General features: G+C 45.6%; 1 protein-coding gene across 2 annotated transcripts; it reads left to right on the forward strand.

Moving 5' to 3' along the window:
* The first annotated feature begins 9,285 nt into the window (after window positions 1-9,285).
* Window positions 9,286-22,097, forward strand: LOC122193655 (ras-related protein Rab-10-like). 2 transcript variants are annotated; one of them, XM_042894516.1, is made up of 4 exons: window positions 9,286-9,386; window positions 17,978-18,116; window positions 20,573-20,662; window positions 21,123-22,097. In XM_042894516.1, exons 1-4 carry the CDS (start codon window positions 9,301-9,303, stop codon window positions 21,258-21,260), a joined length of 453 nt encoding a protein of 150 aa, XP_042750450.1. In that variant the 5' UTR covers window positions 9,286-9,300; the 3' UTR covers window positions 21,261-22,097. The 2 variants fall into 2 exon arrangements, with proteins under 2 accessions (XP_042750450.1, XP_042750451.1); XM_042894517.1 differs by lacking the exon at window positions 9,286-9,386 and adding an exon at window positions 12,061-12,214.
* Window positions 22,098-22,162: the final 65 nt, after the last annotated feature.

The raw sequence follows: 22,162 nt of genomic DNA on the forward strand, positions 1-22,162 counted from the left end.
CTGTTCCAGCACCTCACCGCTCTCATAGTAAAGAACTTCCCCTGACATCCACCCTAAAGTTTCCCTCCTTCAACTTAAAACCATTTTCCCTTGCCCTGCTGTTATCTACCCTAGGAAAGAGTTGACAAACTCCCCTCCTTTCTTATAGGCTCCCTTTTATAGGCTTTTTTAAGAGAATGTCACTGGTAGGAGGTGATCTGGCAATAGTGCTCCTGCCAATGTCCTGCAGTCTCCTTCACAGACAAATTCCAAAGGCAACAATATTAGTTAACGAGGTAAAATAATAGTTACCAATATCAGCTACTTGGGTGTTGTGGATTGGAGCTGGTGACCTCATGATAAGGGAGTGAATGTTTGCTTAAGTGAGGGAACTGAAAGGAGGTGTTTAATAGGTTATGTAAGCACTTAAGTAAGGTCCTTCCTGGAAGGAGACGTCTCAAGTGGTAGATCCAATCTGAAGATGGAAGGATTGCCAGCATGTGTGGGAAAGAGGAGCAAAAAAATGGGAAACTAATCACATCACTGTTTGTGGCTGGTGGAGTTGATCTAATTAAATCCCTTGTTTCTGTTGTTCTCACATATCTAGCCTGATCGAATCTGAGCTCTCAAACAGGACATTGCCTTCCTGGATATTTTCCCATACCTGGTTGTTGTGGAACTGTCTTAAAGTGCTAGAATTAATGAAGTGCATGTTTCCGAAGACTTCATGTAAGATATTGCTTATTTAGATGTGGCTTTTGGTAAATGCTAAATTGTCATGACTTGAAACCTTGCAGAGCAGGAAGAGTGAGTTCTTGCTGCTCTTCCAGTTTGCACATTCTGCACTGGCAAAACCTCAGTGCAGGAAAGATGAAACAAATGAATTCACTGAATGTTTTACTACCACATAAACCCTTCACCTGCTGATATGTTTAGTGTTGAGTTACATTTCTAGCCAGTGAACATAAAAAATGATGGAATTAGATGTAGGGAAGAACTGATAATCATAGAATCATAGAATCACCAAGGTTGGAAAAGACCTAAAAGATCATCCGGTCCAACCGTTCACCTATTCCCAATAGCTCCCACTAAACCATGTTTCTCAACACAACATCCAGTAGTAGATCAGTAGATCATCCAGTGGTAGATCAGTTGTCTTGGACCATGGTGGTCTGACTTAGAATCATAGAACTGTGGAATGGTTTGGGTTGGAAGGGACCTTTAAGCTCATGTAATTTCAACCCCCTGCTATAGACAGGGACACTTCTCTCTAGACCAGGTTGCTCACAGCCCCATCCAGCCTGGCTTTCGGTGCTTCCATGGAGAGGGCATTCACAACCTCACTGTGCAACCTGTTCCAGTGTCTCATAGTAAAGAATTGCTTTCTGATATCTACCCTCTTCTGCATTAAAGCCATTTCTCTTCATTCTGACTTGATTGTCTTTGAGTTCTTGTCCAACCTTCATGATTCCATGAGAAGTGAGTCATTGTGGAGGCCATTTGTGAGCATGAAAGTGGTTGGGAATACTTAGCATGGATTTACCAGAGGCAAAATGTGCTTGGCTGTGCTCATCTTCTCAATCCAGCTGAAGTTGCCGGATTGGAAGCTGCAGGGAAGAGGAGCAATGGACATGGACCTTACTGAGCATTGGCATGGTCTGGAAGAGCACAGCTGTCATCCAGCTGTAACATCACAGTGCCACTGGGTTGCTGGGCTCACAGCACTGCTTGGAGCTCTGGACTTGACCTGCAAGCTTTGTCTCACCAAGGAATGCTCCCTCCTCCATCTCCTTGGTGGCCTTCTGCTGGAAGCACCAAAACTTGTCACTGCCCTGTACTGGAGGGGCTCCACTGGGCACTGTTCCTACCTGTTCTTGTGATGCTTAAGGGTTCAGTCACAATTGTTTTTTGGGGACTCTTAGCTCAGCCTGCTCTGGCTCTCCTCTTCTTCTGGGGCACTGAGTTCCTGGAGACTCTTGCTTCTTAGCAAATCATACAGGATTTTACTTCACTTATTGAATGCTTCTGTCCTAACAGTGAGTGTGCAGTGGGTACAGTAAGTTATTTATAGCTCACTTTGTTTTGCAGCACTTTGTTTGGAGTTATCTTGGGCCAGCAGTAGAAATCAGACTGCTTGGCTCCAGGTATTTAGTGGGTAAGAGATACGTGTCTGCCTTCTCTGTTCTCCATCTGCCTCTGTTGTTCTGATTGCACTTAATTTTTTGGAAAGCAACGAATAAACTTCTTGCAATTTTACAATTCCACAATTTCTCTGCAAAAAGAGAAGGCAGTAACTGACTGATGGGTGCTACCTGCTGCCATTTCCTTCTCCCTTCCTCTTCTTTTCCTCCCCTCTTGTTCCCTTCCCCAAACCAAAGCAGTCTGGTTCAGAAACGTTCTTCTATATAGGTACCTCATTTTAGTTTTGTCTTACAGCAGTGAGTGCATGATGACCCTTTAGCTTCTGGAGTTGCACGCAGTGGTTGGTGCCCTTGCAGATTTTCTCTGCAGGTTGGGTGGTTTTTTTCTTTCTGTTATTTTTTTCCCCAAAACTTGCATTCAGTGATCTTGGTTTTCATCTTGTCAAGACAAAGAGGGAGCTGCCTGTGCTATTGGTAAGTTTGTGTTAATACTCTGGTTTCTGTTTCTTCAAGGAATTCATTGGCACACGAGTGCAGGAAAGGTGCAGCCTCCTGTATATGCATACCACACATGCAGCTCCACATACATGCACGTACACATGTTCACAAAGGAAGCCACAGCTAGTCCTATTTACTTAGCTACCAGCTTGTTTGCTCCTGAGATTAAACCTGTTGGAAAGCTGGAGAGGAGAGTAGCTTCAGTCCTGTAAAACAGGAGGTTTTACTGCCACAGCTCTTTGTGCCTCTTCCTTTGGAGGTACAAGCAAAATTGCCTGCTTAGTTTAGACTGTAAGCACTGTGTGTTTGCACCTTGTCAGGCTCTGATACGCTTCTGATAGCTTTGATTTCATCACTTGCTCTCTGTTGTGGTTGTATTGCCTTTCCATCTTCCCACTTTGTTCCTTCCCCACGTAGCTGAGCATGCTAGGTGTGATCAGGGCTAAAGACAAGCATGAGTTCAAATGCAGCATAGTCCTTGCCTGCTGTTAAGTGAAGTCTTCAGGTTAGGGAAAGTAGTTATGACCTGAAGTGCCAGCTCTTCACACGATCTGCAGTTTCTCAATATTGCCTAAAAGTAACCAAGATGTTCAAGCTTCCTCTGATGATCTCATTCAGAATCAACTCAGTGAGCAAGAGTTTGAGACTTTGTCTAGTGAATCCTTGTATTGTTCTATTGCAATTATCCCCTTGGGAAAGAAAACTTGATCATATAATGACAGAGTTATGCTCAGGTTGGATGAGACCTCTGAGATCATCAAGTCCAACTTTTGTCAACCCATCCCCACCATGCCTGCTGAGCACATCCCTCAGTGCCACGTCTACCGAAAGGAATTGATAGCCAGGGAGATTTCCCTGTTGGCCACATAGAGAAGCCCATGTCAGATCTGAGCTGCAGGGAGGAGGACGTGGTTCCAGCCCACTCAGAGACTGGTGATTGAGTTTTGTCTCCTCTGTAGGTGAATGCATGGTGGATCAGTGTTTCAGAAGGAATCGCCGTGGGGCTGAGGAGACCTGTCTCAGCTCGCTGAAAGCTGCCTGCTGCTTCCTTTGTCAGCTGAATTTTGCTCTCGATGATAAAAACTGATGCTTTTGCCAAAGGATGAGCCTGAACAACTCAAGTTTCTTGTCCACTGTGCTCTGAATCACCATTAGTTTGTACGCTCGCTAATTCCTGAACGCTTTGTTAAAAGAGTAATACTCTGATATTCCTAATGGTCTGTCAAAAAGATTGCAGAATCCCAGAATGGTAGGAGTTGCAAGGGACTTCTGGAGATCATCATCTCCAACCCTCTGCTAATGCAGGTTCTCTAGAGAAGGTTACAAAGGCAAACCTTGAACTGCTGGGTGCTTGTTGCTTTTCCATCACTTGGACCAAGCGAAGGGAAACGTGCCAGGAAACCTCAGGGAGGTTGCAAGAATTGCTGTCTGTCAGGCAAAGGGAGAAACCCTGCTGGGAAAGGCTGCCCAATTCCTCTCCACCTGGGAAAAAGCCATTCTTTGGGTTCCCTTCTAGGGAATCAAAATTGAGATTATTACCAGGTAATCAAACTTTGTCAGTTTGTCAGCTATAAATTTGCTGCTTGTAGTATCAAAGTGGAGTTCAACATAAGTTTTATTAAGAAGATTGGTTGTTGGTTTTTGTATGTTTTTAATAATTCTTTAAAGCTGAGATCCTTTTAAAAGAGATGATGCTCTCATGGAATCTGCATGTACTTGCACCCATCTGTTGAGATACAATCAAGTAGTGCCAATATACTTGAGCAAAAGGTGGCCATAGAATGGTTTGGGGTGGGAGGGACCTCAAGGATCACGTAGTCCAACCCCCTTGCCCTGGGCAGGGCTGCCATCCCCTAGATCAGGTTGCTCAAAGCTCTGTCCAACATGACTTTGAAATGTCTGTATCTACTCGAGATAGCTTGACCCAGGAACATCCTGAAGCTGGTACTCAGCAGAGATCAGGTCACACTGAAATCACAGCGCTCCAGGGTTTTTAATGCAAAGAATATTACCAGGGCATCCCATAATAAGGAAGTAGGCAGATGAGATTCTGTGTGCTGGGGTCACATGTGTCCCATACTGGTTGTCCCAGTATTCCATCTATAATCACTTCTGAAAAGAAGGAATGTGATAGGGAGGATATGTTCGAAGGCTTCATGTGTCTTTGCTTCCAGGAGAGGTGTAATAAATGAGGCAGAAGATACCATGGATGAGATGCCTAACTTCAGCTGCTTGAATAAAAGATGTCTTCTTGCTTTTGACACTTGAGAAATGTGGTTTAGTGGACATGGTGGTGAGGGGTCGAAGGTTGGACTTGATTGTAGAGATCTTTTCCCAACCTGAATGATTCTTTGATTGTCTGAACCAGTTATCTGTGCTTTTTCCATGGATAGAGAGGGCACTTTCAGCTGCTCCTGGAGATCTCTCTTTCTGTACCATTTTTGAAGAGGAAAGGAGCTGCTGATATAGAGGAACACCTTCTTAGGCAACATCAAGTCTGTTGGACCTTACCCTGAATTAATGCACTAAGGACTCAAATGGTTATAAATAAGTGTAGATCAGGTGGTTTCTGTTGGGCTGCGTTCTTTGGAGCCTGGAGTTTGCTGCCATTCCTCTGAGCTGACTGTAAAGAACTGTAACTCGGTTAAAGCCTCTGAAAGATAATGTTTGCACTTACAGTGCTGAGCGTGGTTGGGAATGTTGTGTATTCATCCTGTGTAGGTATGAGCACCTTGTAAATATTTTGAAAGACCTAAGTAATAACAGGGATCACAAAGAGTTTAATTAAAACCAGAACTCCATCTCTTGTCTGATCCTCTTTTGTATCACACCAGTGGGTGGCTTGCAGATGGCTGCACAGTGAGTCACTGCACTTTTGCTTTCCTGCACTGCAAATGCACGGTGCAACTGCAGTTGCAAAGCAATTACTAACTGAGGAAACACAAGAGGTGGGGTGCTGAGGCCACTGTGCTGCTGCGGGTTGCCTGTCAGCATCCTGGGGCTGCCCACTGGGGCTCAATGGTGGCTTTGTTGGGGAAGAATGCAGGCACAGTCCGTGCTGCCTGCAAGGGGCTGGCTTATTGCTTGCAGCTCTGACAGGGAGTGACAGAGAATGAATGTCTCCTTCCCTCATGCTGATGGCGTCCTGCCTTTCAGTTTTGGTTTGTGATTTAACGGCAGCAGAGGGATCTCCACAAAATCTTGTTGGGGATGGGAAATGTGTAAGGTGATACACAGCAGTGGTGATGCATTTATAGCACTCTGTTCTGCTGTTACAACTCCTGGGTCTTCATTAATGTCTTTCATCTGAGAGCGATAGAAGCCTCAAACTGCTGAGCAAACAGTTCTACATTCACCAAGGCCATCAGGTATGTCACCCTGCACAAATACCATTGGAATGCTTTGTCCCCAGTAGTGGCAGCAATGACCTCTGCTGATGCTCAATTATAGGAGCTTCCTTGCAGTGGCCTGGTGCACAAATCTTGGCTTCCAAAACCCCTCCTGGCCTGCAGCTTACTGAGCCTTGAGTTTGGTTCTTTGTGAGTCTGTGGCCCAAGCATGAGCTGGGAGGCCTGGGTGAACTGCCTGAGGCTTCCTTATTTAACTGGGTGAAAAATATTAAAATAGAAACGTTCCCACATTCTTAATTGAAAAGGCTGCATTACCTTGAATGTGCAAAAGGCTGGCCATGGGCCTCCAGGTTTCTCTGTGAATTCCAGCATGCCCTGCTGAAGCTGATGAATGTCTTATCAACACTTAACGAGGGAATCGTGCTCATCTTTAATTCATTAGCTCTCTCATTATCCCCCCATGACATCAGTGTGTCTGTTCAGCACGCTGTTCAGTTTTTGTGCCCATTGCTGCCTTAAAACTCCTTCCTGACCTACATGCTGCTGCTGTAACCTGGCTGCTTGAAGCGAGTGGGCAGAGCAGCCCATGGCAGCCAGGCAAAAATCTCATTTTTTCGGTCTGCTAAAACTACTGTGAAAGCAGTTGGAGGCAAATAGTCACTGCTATTTATAACATTTGTTAGGAAGGCTGAGCTAGTATTACAATGTAATTGGAGTGGAAGCTGAGTGTAACATGGAATTAGAGATTTGTTTTATCCCTGAATACTGGAGTTAGCTAAATCCCTCTCAGGGAGGAGAATTAATTTGTTTGGTAGGTTAACAGCTCACTTTATCTCAGCACACGCACAGAGCGGCTGTCGAACATCCTGCATCACCTGGGCAGAGCTCGAAAGCAAGTGGCACTGGGGGAAATACTCTTAAATAAGATCTTTTGGCAAATGCCAGGGGTGTGTGGTAGTGGAGATAGTGTTGCTCTGGTGTGCTACGTCACAGCCAGCAGCTTGGCCAAAGGCCCTGTGCTGTGGATGTCAGTAATGCTGTCTAAGCCCTGCTTGGGGCAGCTCTGTTCATTGGCTTTTAGTTGTTCAGCAGATTGGTTTATCAATGATACCAGTTGTATTGCTTCAAGAATTTAGCTTAGTTAGCAGTTTCTTACTCCTGATAGGTTGGACCTGCCAGCTCCCAGTTGGCCAATTAGAAAACACGGCATGCTTACCTGAAATTAGAGTGTCTGCATCCCAAGCTGCCATTGTAGCATGGGGCAACAGCTACTGCGTTTAATCACAGAACTGCTTTAAAGCCTTGGAAATGGGGAGTTGTGCCCCTTTGTGCTCATCTTGGTGCTGATGAAAGACTTGCTGAATGTTCTCACAACCTCTGTAAGAAGAGCTGTGTTGGGTGTTTGTTCAAGGCCCATTCTCCCTTATTGCTCCATGGCCACTGTCTGTCCCTCAAACACAGCCCTGCTGGGATGGAAGGGCTTTGGTGTCCTTGCTGAGAGGTAAGAACCATTTCCTAGCTAACATTTTGTTGTTACAATGGAAGACTGTGTGCAGTGTATTGGAGTGAAAGGGGTTGAGCTGGGCAGATTGGAAGCAGGCATCCCATGTAGACCCGTTGTGTAACGGTGCATTTCATAAATTCTGCTTAACTTTCCTTGGTACAAAATAACCTTGCAGAGCTGGGAGGGAAGTCTGTGCTTGCAACAAAGTCCAAATGCAAACAGATTTGTGGGAATTATGAGAAGTTAGCAGCGCTGATTTGGATGGAAAGGCAGACCTGGGCATCTGGCTGCTCTTAGGGTGTTGTGCTCCTGCTTTGCAGGCTGCAATCTGTGCAGGTTCCTAAGAAGGAACGGATCCACATGTTGTATGTGGGGCTGCTGGGTGTCCCCCCGCTTGGTCTGCTTTGTGTTGAAACCCATTTTGTCTGGGGAAGAGCAAACGGTCTGGGCATGCTGCACAAGGGAGGTTTCACCCAGCTCTTGTGTAACGGTGTCTCCGTTTCCCTGTCTCCAATGGAAGTTGCACGCTGGGTGCGTGTGGCATTGCATTCACCCGTCTTAGCACATGTTCTAGGTTGTCTCTGTTGATCCATGGCCCCCTGTGAATGGTCACACCTGAGCTGTGGGCCTTTCCTCTCGTCGTTAGGTGCTTCTGCTTCTCAGAATTCACAGCTAACATACACATAACGTTACACGAAATGGCTCTCAGCAGCACTGAGTGTTTCTGTCTTCAGGATCATTGAGGGTTTTTTAACTGTCCTCTCTCTGATGCCTCTCATTCTCATAAACAATTTATTATGGTGGAATTAATAATGAAAATATGAAATTCTGGTTTCAGTGCTACTGAGCCATTGTCAGTTTGGTACTTTGTGCTTCTTGAAGCAGTTGTCCTTTGTCTTCTCAGCCAGCCCTGGTGAGCTCCACTCTGAACAGACTTCCTACAGTGCCATGCAGCATTTGCACAATGTAGCACATGAACTATTTCATCTTAGCTGGTACTGAAAGTAAAGCCTTAGCTGTGCTGCATCAAGGTGCTGTGCTCACGTGGAGCGCTGTCAGCTGAGCCAGGGGAGGTTCAGGTTGGGTATTAGGAAACATTTCTTCTCCAAAAGAGCAGCGATGCAGTGGCACAGCTGCCCAGGGAGGCTGTGGGGTCACCATCCATGGAGGTGTTCCAGGACTGTGGGCATGTGGCATGGTGGGATGGGCTGGGGTTGGACTCAGGGATCTTGGAGGTCTTTTGCAACCTGAATGTTTCTATGATTCAAAGAGGACATGGGGCCCTGTGTCAGGTCCCAGCAGCATGGCTATTTCTGATGGTCGGGTCCTGTTACACACGGTGTGTTAGCTCTGACTGCTCTCAGCAGTGCCCAGCAGGCTGCAAGCAGGGAGATTGCTGTGATTAGTGTTATTTCCACAAGTGGATTACTTGAAGGGGATTAATAGGCAAAAAAAAAAACAACCCAAAACCAACAAAAAAAGCCTTGCTGTTTCAGTTAGGATCTTACAATTTGTACCTACGTTCCAACATCTCTTCCTTTAGGAAGTTCTCAAAACAATTGCAAAAATTTCATGTTTTTTTTTCTCTTCTGAGCCACAAGTGAGCAAAATGTAAAGGCTTTTGCTAAGGTTTGTCATAAGACTATAAAAATATCACCTGGGGGTGGCAGTGGCTGATGGCAGCCCCTTTGAGTGCTGGTTGTGTTTGTAGGCACTCGCACTCCACCTTTCTTGGTTACCCTTGGTGTAGCTGGTGCTGCAAAAGAAAAGCTGTTTGTGTGTCAGAGCGTGGAATTGCTTTTTGTAATTAAATACCAATGGTTTGTTTATGGTTTTTTTTTTGTTTATTTTAGGGATAGACTTCAAGATTAAAACGGTTGAATTACAAGGAAAGAAGATCAAGCTACAGATATGGTGAGTAGCCAAGCCAAGAAGCCGCATGGTGCCATCCTCTGGGTGCTTTCCTTCAGAAGCGGATTCTCCTTCCAAGATTACATTGGGGAATCTAATTTTGTTGGAGCTGTGTATTTTCAGAAGTGGAGAGGCTCCAAGTGTAAAGTTCCCTTCTTTTTTTGTTGTTCTTAAGAAACAGGGAAGAGATGAGGTGCTGCATTGATAGCTGCTGTTGCTGGGCTGCTCTTTGGGACGGACTGTTAACACAACTCCTGGTTGGGACGACAGAATCCTTGCAGTCTGTGATCTAGTGGGAAGTGTTTTAAAACTTGAATCCTTACAATAAGAGTTGCTTCAGATCTCAAACTTTGCATTGTCAAGCGACCTTCCTTTGCCTAAGCAGTCCACCTCCATGCTTACTTTGTATTCTTCCATAGCAAACTAAAGAGTTTCTCAGCTGGCTGTTCCATAGGAAAGTCTCACATGAAGCTGGATGTGCACTGTTTTCCCTCTGTTCGTTCTGCACGTCTAACTTGCATAACTTTTTCCCCACTCCTTCCCCGTTTAATAGCCCTGTGACAAGTCAGATCAGGAAAGCTAATGGCTTCTAGCCCGTGTTTTTGCTTCAGCTCCCCCTTCAGCTGACTGTGTGTACTGCTCATGCGTTCTCTAGCTGTGCTGTTCACAGCATTTGCCCCTTTTTGTCCCTGTTCATTAAAAAGTCCATCTTGTTATTGCTACTCAAAGCATGCATCCCATCTCTCAGTTGATTCTGGTATTGCAGTCCTGCCAGCAACTCCTTAGCAGAACTGAGGCAACTTAGTTACTTTGGTTGCTGAAGTTGCTTTTCCTGTGTAGGCTGGTCGATAATGAAGCACTTGGATGAAGTAGCTCTGTGTAGCACTGCAGTGCTTCATCAGGGAGCCACAAAGGGCAACCATCTTCATAAGGGCAACGTTTTAGATTGAGATATCTGAAGTAAGAGGAGTATAGATCAGCTGGGAGCTGAAAGCAGGGCAGTGAGGGAAGGCACTGAGAGAGCATTAGCTAAAGAGGCATTCAGGTGTAATAGCTTCATCGATTGACGTGCTTAGCATCTCTTGCTATGTTATCAGTTCATTTAGGTTTTCAACAAGATCAAATCACGTCTTCAAACAGTCTTTGTGCGTGTTACCTTTTTGCCACAGCAGTCTGGTGCTGTGAGTTACATGGCTTTGCTGTGGACAGAGCAAAACATTGGATGGGCTTAAACTGAACGCTGGAAAACGTCATCATGAAATGGTGAAATGTGAAAACAACAGATATGCAATGTTGGGGATTTGGAATGCGTGTGTAGACAGAGAAGCAAGCCATAATGAAGCTGCAAGTGCTGTGGGTTTTAGAGGCTTAGAGAAAGGAAAGAAAGAGGGGTTTCAATGAGCTGAGGTTAGTTAAATTGTAGCCTTTAGTTGAGGTTGTCTGAATCTACAAAGACCTGCTTCCTGTTCTTGCTAGTTCAAAGTTTCACATTTGAAATGAAACTTGGAAAGCAGAAAATAAAGTTCCTATGGCATGCACTCCTGATGCCACAACAAAACAAACCACCTCGCCTCTCAGATGCTGTATTTTCCAGCTTTGCCTGTACAAGGAGTTGAGCTCAGCAGTGGTTTGGTTTAGAACAGCAGTGACTTTGGGTGAAGATGCTTTGTGCAGTGCATCTATATTTAACTCCCACTTCCTGTGTTTAAACTCAGCCTGCACTTCTAGTAGTTGTGTAACACATTTCCACATTGCACTTCACTGCTGCAGTAATTTAGGGATGCTTTGAGTGGAACATTTCCCATAGAAGCTCAAGGCTGTACTGATAGCTTTTCCTTGTGTCCAGAGTATGGGTTGTGTTTTATACAGGAGCTAACACAGCTGAATCAGAATAAATTTGAGCCATAGGAAGAACTTCCACAGTGGGACACAGCTCCATGCTTGAATAAAATCATCAGAAGAGAAGGAAAGACTGGGAGATAGAGAGCAGTACTTCTCAGTTAAGGGCAGGAGAAAAGACACCGGGTACCTTCATGTTTTCAGTCAATATTTAGTTGCAGACATGCTTCTGCATTGCATATCCAGCAACATATGATGCAGCATACTCATCAGAATTTACAGAAATAATGAAGGAAACAACAGAAATAAGTTCCTGGGTTTTAAGTTAAGATTTTGACCTGTTTCTCGCTGCTGCATGTAATTCTCCATTGCCCACGTGTTAAATCTCTCTGCCTACCTGCAGAACTGTATCACTGGGTCCCAATACCCTACAGTGTCTCCAAAGTGTCAGTGATTTGGAGGACAGGTGGCTTTGCACTGCTTGGGGTGGAGCTGCAGTCTCAGTGGGCAAGCAGATGAAAATGGCACTTTCTAATACAGCTCTGTGCCTTTCCTGCAAAACAGGGCAGCTGCCTTCCTCAGGCATGGAAAATGAGCAGACGTGGCAGTACCTCAGTCATGCCTTGACCTCTGGAATATATATATAGCAAGAATATCAAGGTCAAGCTGAGTTAAACCTTGCCAGAGGTGATAAGCAACTCGATACCTCATTGCTATTAAAAAGTGGGGTTGCTGTTCAGTAAGGATCAAGCTAGGATTAGTGTGTTCATGTTACATTTGGAGCAAATGTGCCAAGCATTGAAGTAGGAAGCTTGGGACTAGGGGAAACAGTGGTGGGCCTGGAAGCAAATGGGGCTGTGTTGGTGTGCAGGGAGCTGCTGGGTGGCCTTGCTTAGGCTGAGCAAGCCCTGAGGAGTGCTTGGGCTGCAAGCCAAGGAGGATGGGGCAGAGCTCAGGGCTGGCTTTGTGAAGGAGCAACAGCAGGAGTCAAGGTATGGCAGCTTCTGGGTGGTGGCACGTGATGGAGGGATCAGTGATCTTGGCTGGGCTGTTGAAGTGCCCCTCTGCTGAGAAATGCTGCTGGCTTAAAGTATATGGTGGAAAATCATATGGAGAGCCACAGGTAGTTGTACTGTTACAGAATGAGAATAGAAATACTGAAGTTGGGTGGCGTCTGGGAGGCGTGACACTGAGGAATGCCTTGAAAAATGTTTGTATTTTCAGTGACTGTCATGAGTACAGAGAAGAGAGGGAAAACAAAGGTGCCAGCAAAAAGAGAGCGAATTGCTCTGGGGAATGTTGTTATTATTGCAGAAGAGATGAAATGCTTTTGAGGAACAGAGAAGCAGGGCTAAAAATTCAGCTGTTAAAACTAACAGCATGCTCTCCAGGACTTGGGAAGAGTTGCTTTGAAATGGAAACCACAATGCTTAAGCATACTGTAATTCAGTAGCCTTATTAGGGTAGTGTAACAGTGGAAAGATTGAATGTGATTTTTCTGATACAGTGAGTGCAATGGTTTCCAGTGGACAAGGAATTGTCAGTGCTTGACACTGCAGTTCAGATCAGTATGTGTTAGAAAGGGCAAGTAGGATTGCAGGGGGGTGTAACAGCTGTACTAAAATGAACTGGGAAACACAGAATTCTTAGGGTTGTGAGGAAAAAAAAACCAAAGCATGCTTTCAAAATAGTGGGTATGGTGGAGAAGGTGGGCAGAGGTGGATTTAACTCATGTCCTTTTGTAATACAAAGGCAATACAAGGGCACTCCTTGCAGTTTGTGCAAGGCATGAGGAAATGAGGTGAAGCTGTGGAACTCCCCATTACAAGATGTTTTGGTGGCTGTAAATGGGAATTCACAAAAGAACAGCTCGTTTTCCACTGTTAAACATGCAGATGTGATCTCTAGCTGCAAAAGTCCTGGAACTACAAAGGACTGGGGGCTGTGGAACCTCTGGCCTGACCAGGTATGCAGCTGTGTGTTAGAAGAGCACACACAGATGAGATCTGGCTTTTTCATCCTGTGAGATGAAGGAAATGGAGGCCAAAAGGAAATGCTACTGTCGTTCAGAAGTACGCAGCAGTAGCAGATGCCATAGAGGAGGGGAGAACTCATTAAGGTCAAGGACAGTGGAAATCAGAGTTGCTGGAAACCCACCAGCAGCAGTGAGAGACTTGGAGGAGATCCTGGTCAGCGTAATGGAAATAAGACAGAGAAAGGAAAACATGGAGGAAGAAGCACCCAGATCCACCAGGTATTTTGGAATAGAACTGGAAAAATAAGAGGCTCGTGCTGCACCCTGTATTGCTATGGCAGAAGAGTTTTGCTAGGAGCCTCTTTCCAGTTATTTAAGAACACTGTGAAAATTGCTTGCAGAAAGCACAGCTGCTTTTTGGTCTCTGTCCACAGACTGAAGTGTGGTAAGAAACAAACAACAAACAACAAGGAGTTGTAAGAGCAAATCCGAAATGTGGATTTACAGGATGTTGGTGTTGGGAAAGTGAACTCCACAAACCAAGCACACTGATGTTGGGTAGAAGAGAGCAGCATGCGCACAGAACTGAAGGCATCTATTTTTCCCTTCTTTTTCCACTGCTCAGCTGGCACTGATCCTCCCTTCATAGGACTTGTATGCCCGTGTGCTTCCTTACCACCTTTCTGACTGGTTTACTTCTTTGATACGCAGTTCTTAATTGCATAGAGGTTCATGATGCCAAATTAATCAGTGCTTCTTCACCAGGGAGCACATCCATGTGGGTGGAGAAGTTTCTTCACAGTTCCTGGTTCAGCAGTGGGCTCATTGCAGGAATAACCATCCTCAAGTGAAGGAAGCTGTAGCTGTAGATGTCCCTGTTCATTGCAGGGGAATGGAACTGGATGACCTTTGAAAGTCCCTTCTACTCACATGAGTTTGTTATTCTATGAAGTGTCTTTCCACTGTAGCAAGCTGAAGTGGTTACATGTGGGAATTCCTTCAGAAATACAGGAGTTTGCATAGAACAAGGATGGTGGTGTCCAGCCTGAGCTGCAGACAGCTCCACTAACGAGAGTGCAGTTGGTCCCATTCAGATTTGCAGTTATCCTGGGGATGTTGAAAGGTTCATTTTTGCTGCTGACAGCCTCGGAGACAATCCACCATGCACGTGGCTCAAGGTGGAAGAGCATGTTGTGGTGTTTTCTGTCTTCCTATAAAGCAATTTGATGCTTTTCTAATTACAGATCTCTATGATATTTTTTTCTCTGGCAGAAAGCCTGAAATTTCCAATAGTAAAGTGTCTGCCAGACATGGAGCTCTTGGAGCAGGTGCAGAGGAGGGCACTGAGATGATCAGAGGGCTGGAGCAGCTCTCCTGTGAGGAAAGGGTGAGGGAACTGGGCTTGTTTAGCTTGGAGAAGAGAAGGCTCCGGGGAGACCTCATGGTGGCCTTCCAGTACTTGAAGGGAGCATAGAAACAGAAGGGGGAACGGCTGTTTGTGAGGGTGGATGGTGATAGGACAAGGGGGAATGGTTATAAACTGAGACAGGGGAGGGTTAGGTTGGAAATTAGGAGGAAGTTTTTTCCCTCAGAGGGTGGTGAGGCACTGGAACAGGTTGCCCAAGGAGGCTGTGGATGCCCCATCCCTGCAGGCATTCAAGGCCAGGCTGGATGTGGCTCTGGGCAGCCTGGGCTGCTGGTTGGTGACCTGCACACAGCAGGGGGTTGGAACTGGATGAGCATTGTGGGCCTTTGCAACCCAGGCCATTCTGTGATTCTATGATTTTTCCTGTGTGAAGGAACATCTTTGGCCCAGTTGCCAAAGGTCCTGATGTGTACCCAATACCAGCAGTCTGTTTTCTTCAAAGCAGAATCCTGCTGTGCAGTTTGAAGAATATTAGAGGCAGAAGCAATGGTACGGCCGTGAAATACTTGGGGTTATTTTCTGTGAATGTTTTGGCTCAGTGGGCTGGGGACCATCATTTCAAGCTGAGCCGACAAGACGGATCTTCACAGATGATCAGATACAATCTCCTCTTGTTGCATCCATGTCAGCCCTTCGTAAACAAATCATGGTGCATTTTAAGGCTTCTTTAGTCTCCGCTCGGTCAGCTGGAAAGCTGTCCCAGAAATTCCTTTCTCTGTTGGTTGGATTCTAATATAATATAGTTTATGCATACTTTAATGTCAGCATGAGAATAATTTACATAGATTTTTTCATCTTCCTTCTGTTTCTTCTTCCGATTCCCACAGGACAACCTTCTTTGTCTTCACATTGCAGCTAAACAAACTGAGTTCTGTCTCCTCTCACACAGCAGGGCCTCATTTTCTTTGGCTATCTTTGTAGACTTGTCTACGTTTATTTTAGCTTGGAGAGCTAGCTGGCTTCCACAAATATTTCACCTACATCAAGGATGTAACGCACACCTGTAGTTTCAAAGCGTGTTCTTCCACCCTAGAGCTCTGAACAGAAGAATGGCAACCCAGGGCAGAGGGTGAGACAGGAGGTCTGCCATTGTGCTCTGCCATTTACTCAGGGCGGATTCATCATCTTGGGCACTTAGGAAACCATAACTCACTTCCTCTGTTTGCTCCAGTCAGTTCTCTAATCTCACCTGCATTAAGAGTTATCTTTGAATAATGAATGGAGAGATCCATTAGGGAGGAGAAAGGGCAAATAATGCTGAAAAATTAAAACCAATACAAAACAGGTTCTTTGCATTTTCCCTCCCCATCTTGGTTTTTGTCCATTATCTTAGCTTCAGTTGCCTGAGAAAATACTGGAGGAGTAAGTGAGGCAAGTTGGTGGTGGGTGCGTAGGACTTGACAAGCAGTGAGTAACAGCTACATGTTGCCAAAACCAAACTGTAAAAGTCAACCTGAGTTCTATGGTGGTTGTTGGCCTCGTCAGGAAGGGAGAAGCTGTGAGTGTCATATATCTCAGTGGTTTTGGTAAGGCTTTAATGAGACTGTCCTGCCTCGTAGAAGGAAGTTAGGGGGAAATGCATTAGGTGAAGGTGCTGTCCAGTGTGTACAAGGCTCACAAGGAGAGAAATTATGTGTGAGTAGGAGCTCTTTTGAGATATTTTGATAGGGCAAGGGGGAATGGTTTTAAACTGAGACAGGGGAGGTTTAGGTTGGATCTTAGGAGGAAGTTTTTCCCCCAGAGGGTGGTGAGGCACTGGCACAGGTTGCCCAAGGAGGCTGTGGATGCCCCATCCCTGCAGGCATTCAAGGCCAGGCTGGATGTGGCTCTGGGCAGCCTGATCTGCTGGTTGGTGACCTGCACACAGCAGGGGGTTGGAACTGGATGAGCACTGTGGGCCTTTTCAACCCAGGCCAGTCTATGATTCTGTGATGTATGATGCTGAGCACGGTGTTGGGTCTTGCACCTCAGTGAGACGTGGATCAGTGCGAGGTAGTCCAGAGAGCAGCAAGCAAGGCTGTGTGGGTGAGGCCTTCAGCCAGGGAATAAAGTCCACAGAGCTTGGGGTGGCTTCAGGGAATTCAGGGGGCGTGCAAGAGCTGTGTTTGATCTGTAATTGAGGCCGGAAGGGCAGTGAACTCCTCTGCAAAAGTAAGATGAGGATTGAGCCTTAAACTGCGGGAGGGGAAGCCTAAGTGTGCCGTGGGGAGAACCTTCCAAATGGGACAGAAAGGAGGAGAGAGGGGGAGGGAGTTGTTGCCATTCAAGCCGGCTGTTGGCAGAGGTCTTCAGCAAAACCTCAGCCATCTTTTAACCCCATGTGGGCACGCCGTGGTGGTTTTAGGGCCAGGGAATGGACTGGGTTGCTGAGGTTACTGCTTTCCCAGCAAGGAAATGTGTGTCAGCTGGGGAGCACAGTGACTGCCTGGAGTGGTTGGGCATCATTTCAAATTAGGTCAGATTGGGAAACACCTTTGATTCTGGCTTTTGCAAATAGTGTCACTGAGAACTCTGTAACAGTGTAATCCGTAAGGTTTGTGTCCTCTGAAAGATGTGCAGTTAAATCCAAACTCTGAATTTAATGGTATGCAGGCTTGGTTAACCAGCTCTCACACATCTCGTTCAAAGATACCAAAATGAGATGGGAAAATAGATGCCTTCATTAATCTTTCATGATTGATTTTCTTCCTCGCAGAAATTGACAGCTTCATGCTACAGTTGTAGTACATCTCCTAGATGTACAGTTTCAGCAGCAGAAAATTGTTAGATCAAGTTAAAGCTTTATAAAACTGATCAGAAAACAAGGTCTGAGTTCTGGGAGATGTTGCATGCTTCTCTTCATGGCTGGAGGTGGAAAGGGACACTTTCTGGTGCTGTTGGGTGAAGTCATCACTTCTCCCAGTTCCAACCTGCCTCCCAATAGCTTCGTTCCACCGAGGCTCAGAAGTCTTTGGGATGCAGCCCTGAGATGAGAAACGTGGAAAGGAAAGTTTCTTCTTCTGGGAGGAAGTTTGAAGTTGTCATTAAAAAGTATAAAGTTTAAAATGAAGTTTCCTACTGTGAGTAGATATCAGGTGTGTTGATTGTGGTGAGACGCCAGATGACCTGCCACTGTGCTCAACGGGTAACTAAGAAGGCAGAAAATGAAGCTGTGCAAGCCCAGTTAAGCTGTCCAATGTCTTTTGTTCAGTTGAACCTGAAGTGTGTTCTTTCAAAGCCAAAAAAATCCACTCCCCATCAGTAGTGGTGCAGTAAAGCACATACTGTGCCATGCACTCTTGGCTTTACAGGTAAACGCTGTTGGTTTCTTTATGGCTTGCCTCTGATGTTCTCTCTTACCTGATCTTTTTGCAGGGACACAGCAGGGCAGGAGCGGTTTCACACCATCACCACCTCCTACTACAGAGGTGCCATGGGAATCATGCTAGTATATGACATCACCAATGCCAAGAGCTTTGAAAACATCAGCAAGTGGCTCAGAAACATAGATGAGGTGAGTAAATGTGTAAGATCCCAGAGTGAGCAGTCTGCCAGCTTGTGATGTCCTGCAGAGCCCAGCTTCTGGTGTGACAGCACAGGGATTTGGTGCTGTTCTTACCCTGACTTATCTCCTGTATGAGCTCAGCTCTCCCTTCAGTACGACAAAGGGTTGCACTGGGGCTGGTGGTGTCCTGAAATGTCATATTCATGCACAGGCTCTGCAGTGGAGCATGCTTGGAGGTAAGGGATACATTTTTGGTAACTGGCAATTGCTGTTTTCAGGAGGAGCTGCCACCACAAGGCAGTGTGCAGGGGAGCAGCACGAAGCAGTAAGCTGTGGAGTTGCTGTAGAATATAACAGCTCTGTGACTAAGCTGTTTTATTAGGCTGTGTAGTCCTCAAAGATAGTTAAATATGCTCACCTTTGCTCCCTCTAAACTGATGTCGTGGTGAAAGGATCTTGCAGAGCACAAATATTGCGGTGGGCCTTTAGTTGTGGCAAGGCAGAGATTGAAGTGGGTACAGAAGTAGAAGATGGGGAAAAGAGCAGGCTAGGACAGGGAGGAAACTCAGCAGAGAACCAAAGGTAAACTTGAAATCAAGGCCTTTATGTTCTGCAGTTGCTGTGTTTAAAACACTCAGTAGTAACCAGGAAGTGGAGCAGTGACTGTAATTCATGCCGTTGTCTGAGATAGTGAGGGTTTTTTTGCTGACCTCATGTTTGCAGATCTGTTGCACAGAGCTTTGCAACTGATTTCAGGTGCATGGTGAGGGCTGCACAATTGCTGCAGTTTTATGAGGGGTGTTTGACACCTTAGGAAGCTTTTGTGATTATGGAAGAAGCCCCCAAGTGGAGAGCATGTACAGAAATGATGGGTGAATTCTTCCTTCTGAGTTTCCTGCCCCAGCATTCAGGCTTCTTGCTAAAACATGTGGTGGATGTTACCTCCTCACCTACAGGGTTATTGTGAAGGACAGTTGGCAAAAGAAACACTTAAAAACACTTCTGTTTTACAAGGAGTTAATATTGCCAAGGATATTCTGTCAGTAATGAAGATTCCAGATAAGGAAGCTGGTGTGACTTGCTGCCCTGTGTGAGGGGGCTCTTCCATAGAACCAGAAACCCTGATTTAGAAATAACCAGGAAAGCTACAGATGTGTAACAATGCTGCACCTTCCTCCTTGCTCAGTACCTGATTAGCTAAAGCTCACATTCTGCAGAGTTGCACCACACAAAGAGTGCACTTTTACTGTGGGGTATTCAAGTCAGTTGAGTTGTTTTGGTGCTGCAGTTTTATCCATGGAGCCTGGCTGTTTTTGTCTGCTGTGGAAGCAGTTCTGTGTGCATGAAACACGAACATTTTTGATGTCTTATCCTACACAACATCTTAATCTTTGCTATTAGATGGTTCCTTCTCCTTATGACCTGAAGGAGAAAGTTGGAGGTGGTTCTCTTCAGGAATGTGAAACAGGTTGTTACTATAAGCAGGAGTATTGGATACACGAATCTGTGTTAGTAATTGTGCTGCAAAGTAGCATTAAGACTGCTGGAGTGAAAGTAAATGGAGATTAGGCTTCCCAAGAAGCTTCTCATGTCAGGCCTCAAAGCACTTCAGTTATCCACTTAAGTGATGCTTCGTGCCGTGGCTCTGCTGTTCTGATGGATATCCTTGGCATGTTCTTTCTTTATGATGATGGCTGTTGGTGATCTTTCAATAACAGAACAGCCAAGGTATTTTTGGCTCCTGCAGCATTCCTGGAGAAGCCCTTGGTGCCCTGTTTTGCCTTACAGGGCTGATTCCCTGTGTATGGGGTCCTGTTTTTTGCTGGTTCTTGAGCGTGGTGCTCGCTCTGCTTCTCCCTTTATGATGATTTTTGCCATTCGAGAGACTTACCTGTCTACAATAAAGCTGTGTAGAGGGGTCCTTCAAACACCAAGAAAAAGTAACAGTGTCAGCTGGAGCCATTGCAGTGTATGGAGCTCAATTGTTGGCAGCTGTGGTGTTTTGTCCTCTCCTGTTTAGTCCTTTGTAGCACTTCTATAACTGTGGTAATGCTGACATCTCCGAGCGCCAGGCAGGAAGCCATTTATTATCCCACATCTCTGAATGCAACCCAGCCAAGGTTTGACATGCTGAAGGTAACTGGAAGAATCTGAGTTGGGAAACAGTGCTTAGTTCTCTTTGGAAAGGAAGACAACACGCTTGAGAATGTACAAACAAAAAGGAAAGGGAGAAATAACTGATACTGGGATGGTGAGTTCCATCTTGTGCTACTGCCATTGTTTCATTCTGCTTCCTCTTTGGTCTGAAGGTGGAGTGACCTCTAGCAGTCTTTGTTAGAATTCAGGAAATTGCAGGTCCTGTAAGTGTTAGCCTGCACTTCAGGCAGTCTGGAAGTACAAAAATGCAATAGATACTTGCTGCTGGTTGGGGGAGATGTGTCAACTTGGCTCTTATCTCATTTTAGCATGCCAATGAAGATGTGGAGAGGATGCTGTTAGGAAACAAGTGTGACATGGAAGATAAAAGAGTTGTTCCTAAAGCAAAAGGTGAACAGGTAGGTGCTGGAGACAAACTTGCTTTTCCAAGTAAGCACATCAGTGCCAGGGGTTGCACTGTTGTTGGGTGGTGTGGATTCCACAGCGGGGTATGAGATAGCTGGATTTGCTGATAGTGTGTAAGCCTGAGCAGCACGTTCTTAGAAGCTGCACTGTGTTCAACTGCCATGAATGGAGTGAGCTCAGCTGCAGTTTCTTTTTGGATAGCTCGAATTCCTTGATTATCCTTTGTGAGGTTGCTTGTGCTGTGACTGGTCTGCGTGGTACCTGTCCTCATTCACTTGTGCTTTAACACACTTGAATTTCTGATTCTGGTGGTTACGTTCCAAATTGGTTTTGATTGACCAGTACTGCTGCTTCTGTGCTGAGAGAATGCTGTGTGCTTGTCGTGTGAGCAGCACCAGCTGAATAACCCCACGGGGATGATAACCTTCCTTCTTCTTCTGTCTTTTGGTTTAGATTGCTAGGGAGCACGGTATTAGGTTTTTCGAAACTAGTGCGAAAGCAAATATAAACATTGAGAAGGCATTCCTCACATTAGCAGAAGACATTCTTCGAAAGGTAGGTGATGGTGGGATCTGGTTGGGGGAAAATTGAAATCCTAAAATGTCAACTCATATTGCTTTGGATGTTCACCTTGTGACTTCGGTATGCTAAGGCAATCAAGCCCCAAAGGAGGAGTGTGTGCTCTGAAAGCTTCAGAGCTTCTGAAGCCTGTTTGATGCTTCGTTGCTGTGCAGGTGCTATCTAAAGGAGGTGGCATACACCAAAGAGCCAAGGAATCTAAATTCAGCCCTTAAACTCATTTGATTCACACGTAGTGCTTGAAGGTAAAAACACCAGAATGAATTTGGAGGAGAATTGGCCCTTCCCTGCCACCTTCATTTGTTCCTGCTTTGTGAACGTGGGTGTTCACTGCTTCCTGTCTCGAATGACCGAAGCTTTTTTTAATCCTGAGGAGACCCAAAGTCACTGGAACCTGAAGGGATGAAACCTGGGCCTGCTTTCCTGTCTCCCTGTGTCAGGGAGTCCTCAGATTTCTGTTCTGACCAGGCTGTAAAACTACAGCCAAAGGAATTTAACAGTTGGCAGTGACAGAGAATCCATTGGACCCCCAGTAATTCTGGTGGCTGTGCTTCAAAACTTACTGCTTTAAGCACTCGATTTCTGCTGTGTTGCAACGCATTTCACTGTAGAGATCAGATTCTCACATAAGGGAATCCTCTGCCTTTTACCATATTTTTCCCTGCCACCTTTTCTTCAGTTATGCCACTTTTATTTTTTTTCCAGTTGAATCATTTTTATCAATACTCAACATTGTCTAAAAGCTCTTAAGTATCTGCCAGGAAGGGTTTCAATTGGTGGAAGTGGATCTGTCCCTTAATACAGTCACAGAATGGCCAGGGTTGGAAGGGACATCAAGGATCATGAAGCTCCAACCCCCTGCCACATGCAGGGCCACCAACCTCCCCATTTCATAGCAGCCCAGGCTGCCCAGG

Source organism: Lagopus leucura, unplaced genomic scaffold, assembly GCF_019238085.1.
Source record: "Lagopus leucura isolate 7727_CA_CO unplaced genomic scaffold, USGS_WTPT01 53673-0_obj-0_obj, whole genome shotgun sequence".
Taxonomy (NCBI): Eukaryota; Metazoa; Chordata; class Aves; order Galliformes; family Phasianidae; genus Lagopus; species Lagopus leucura.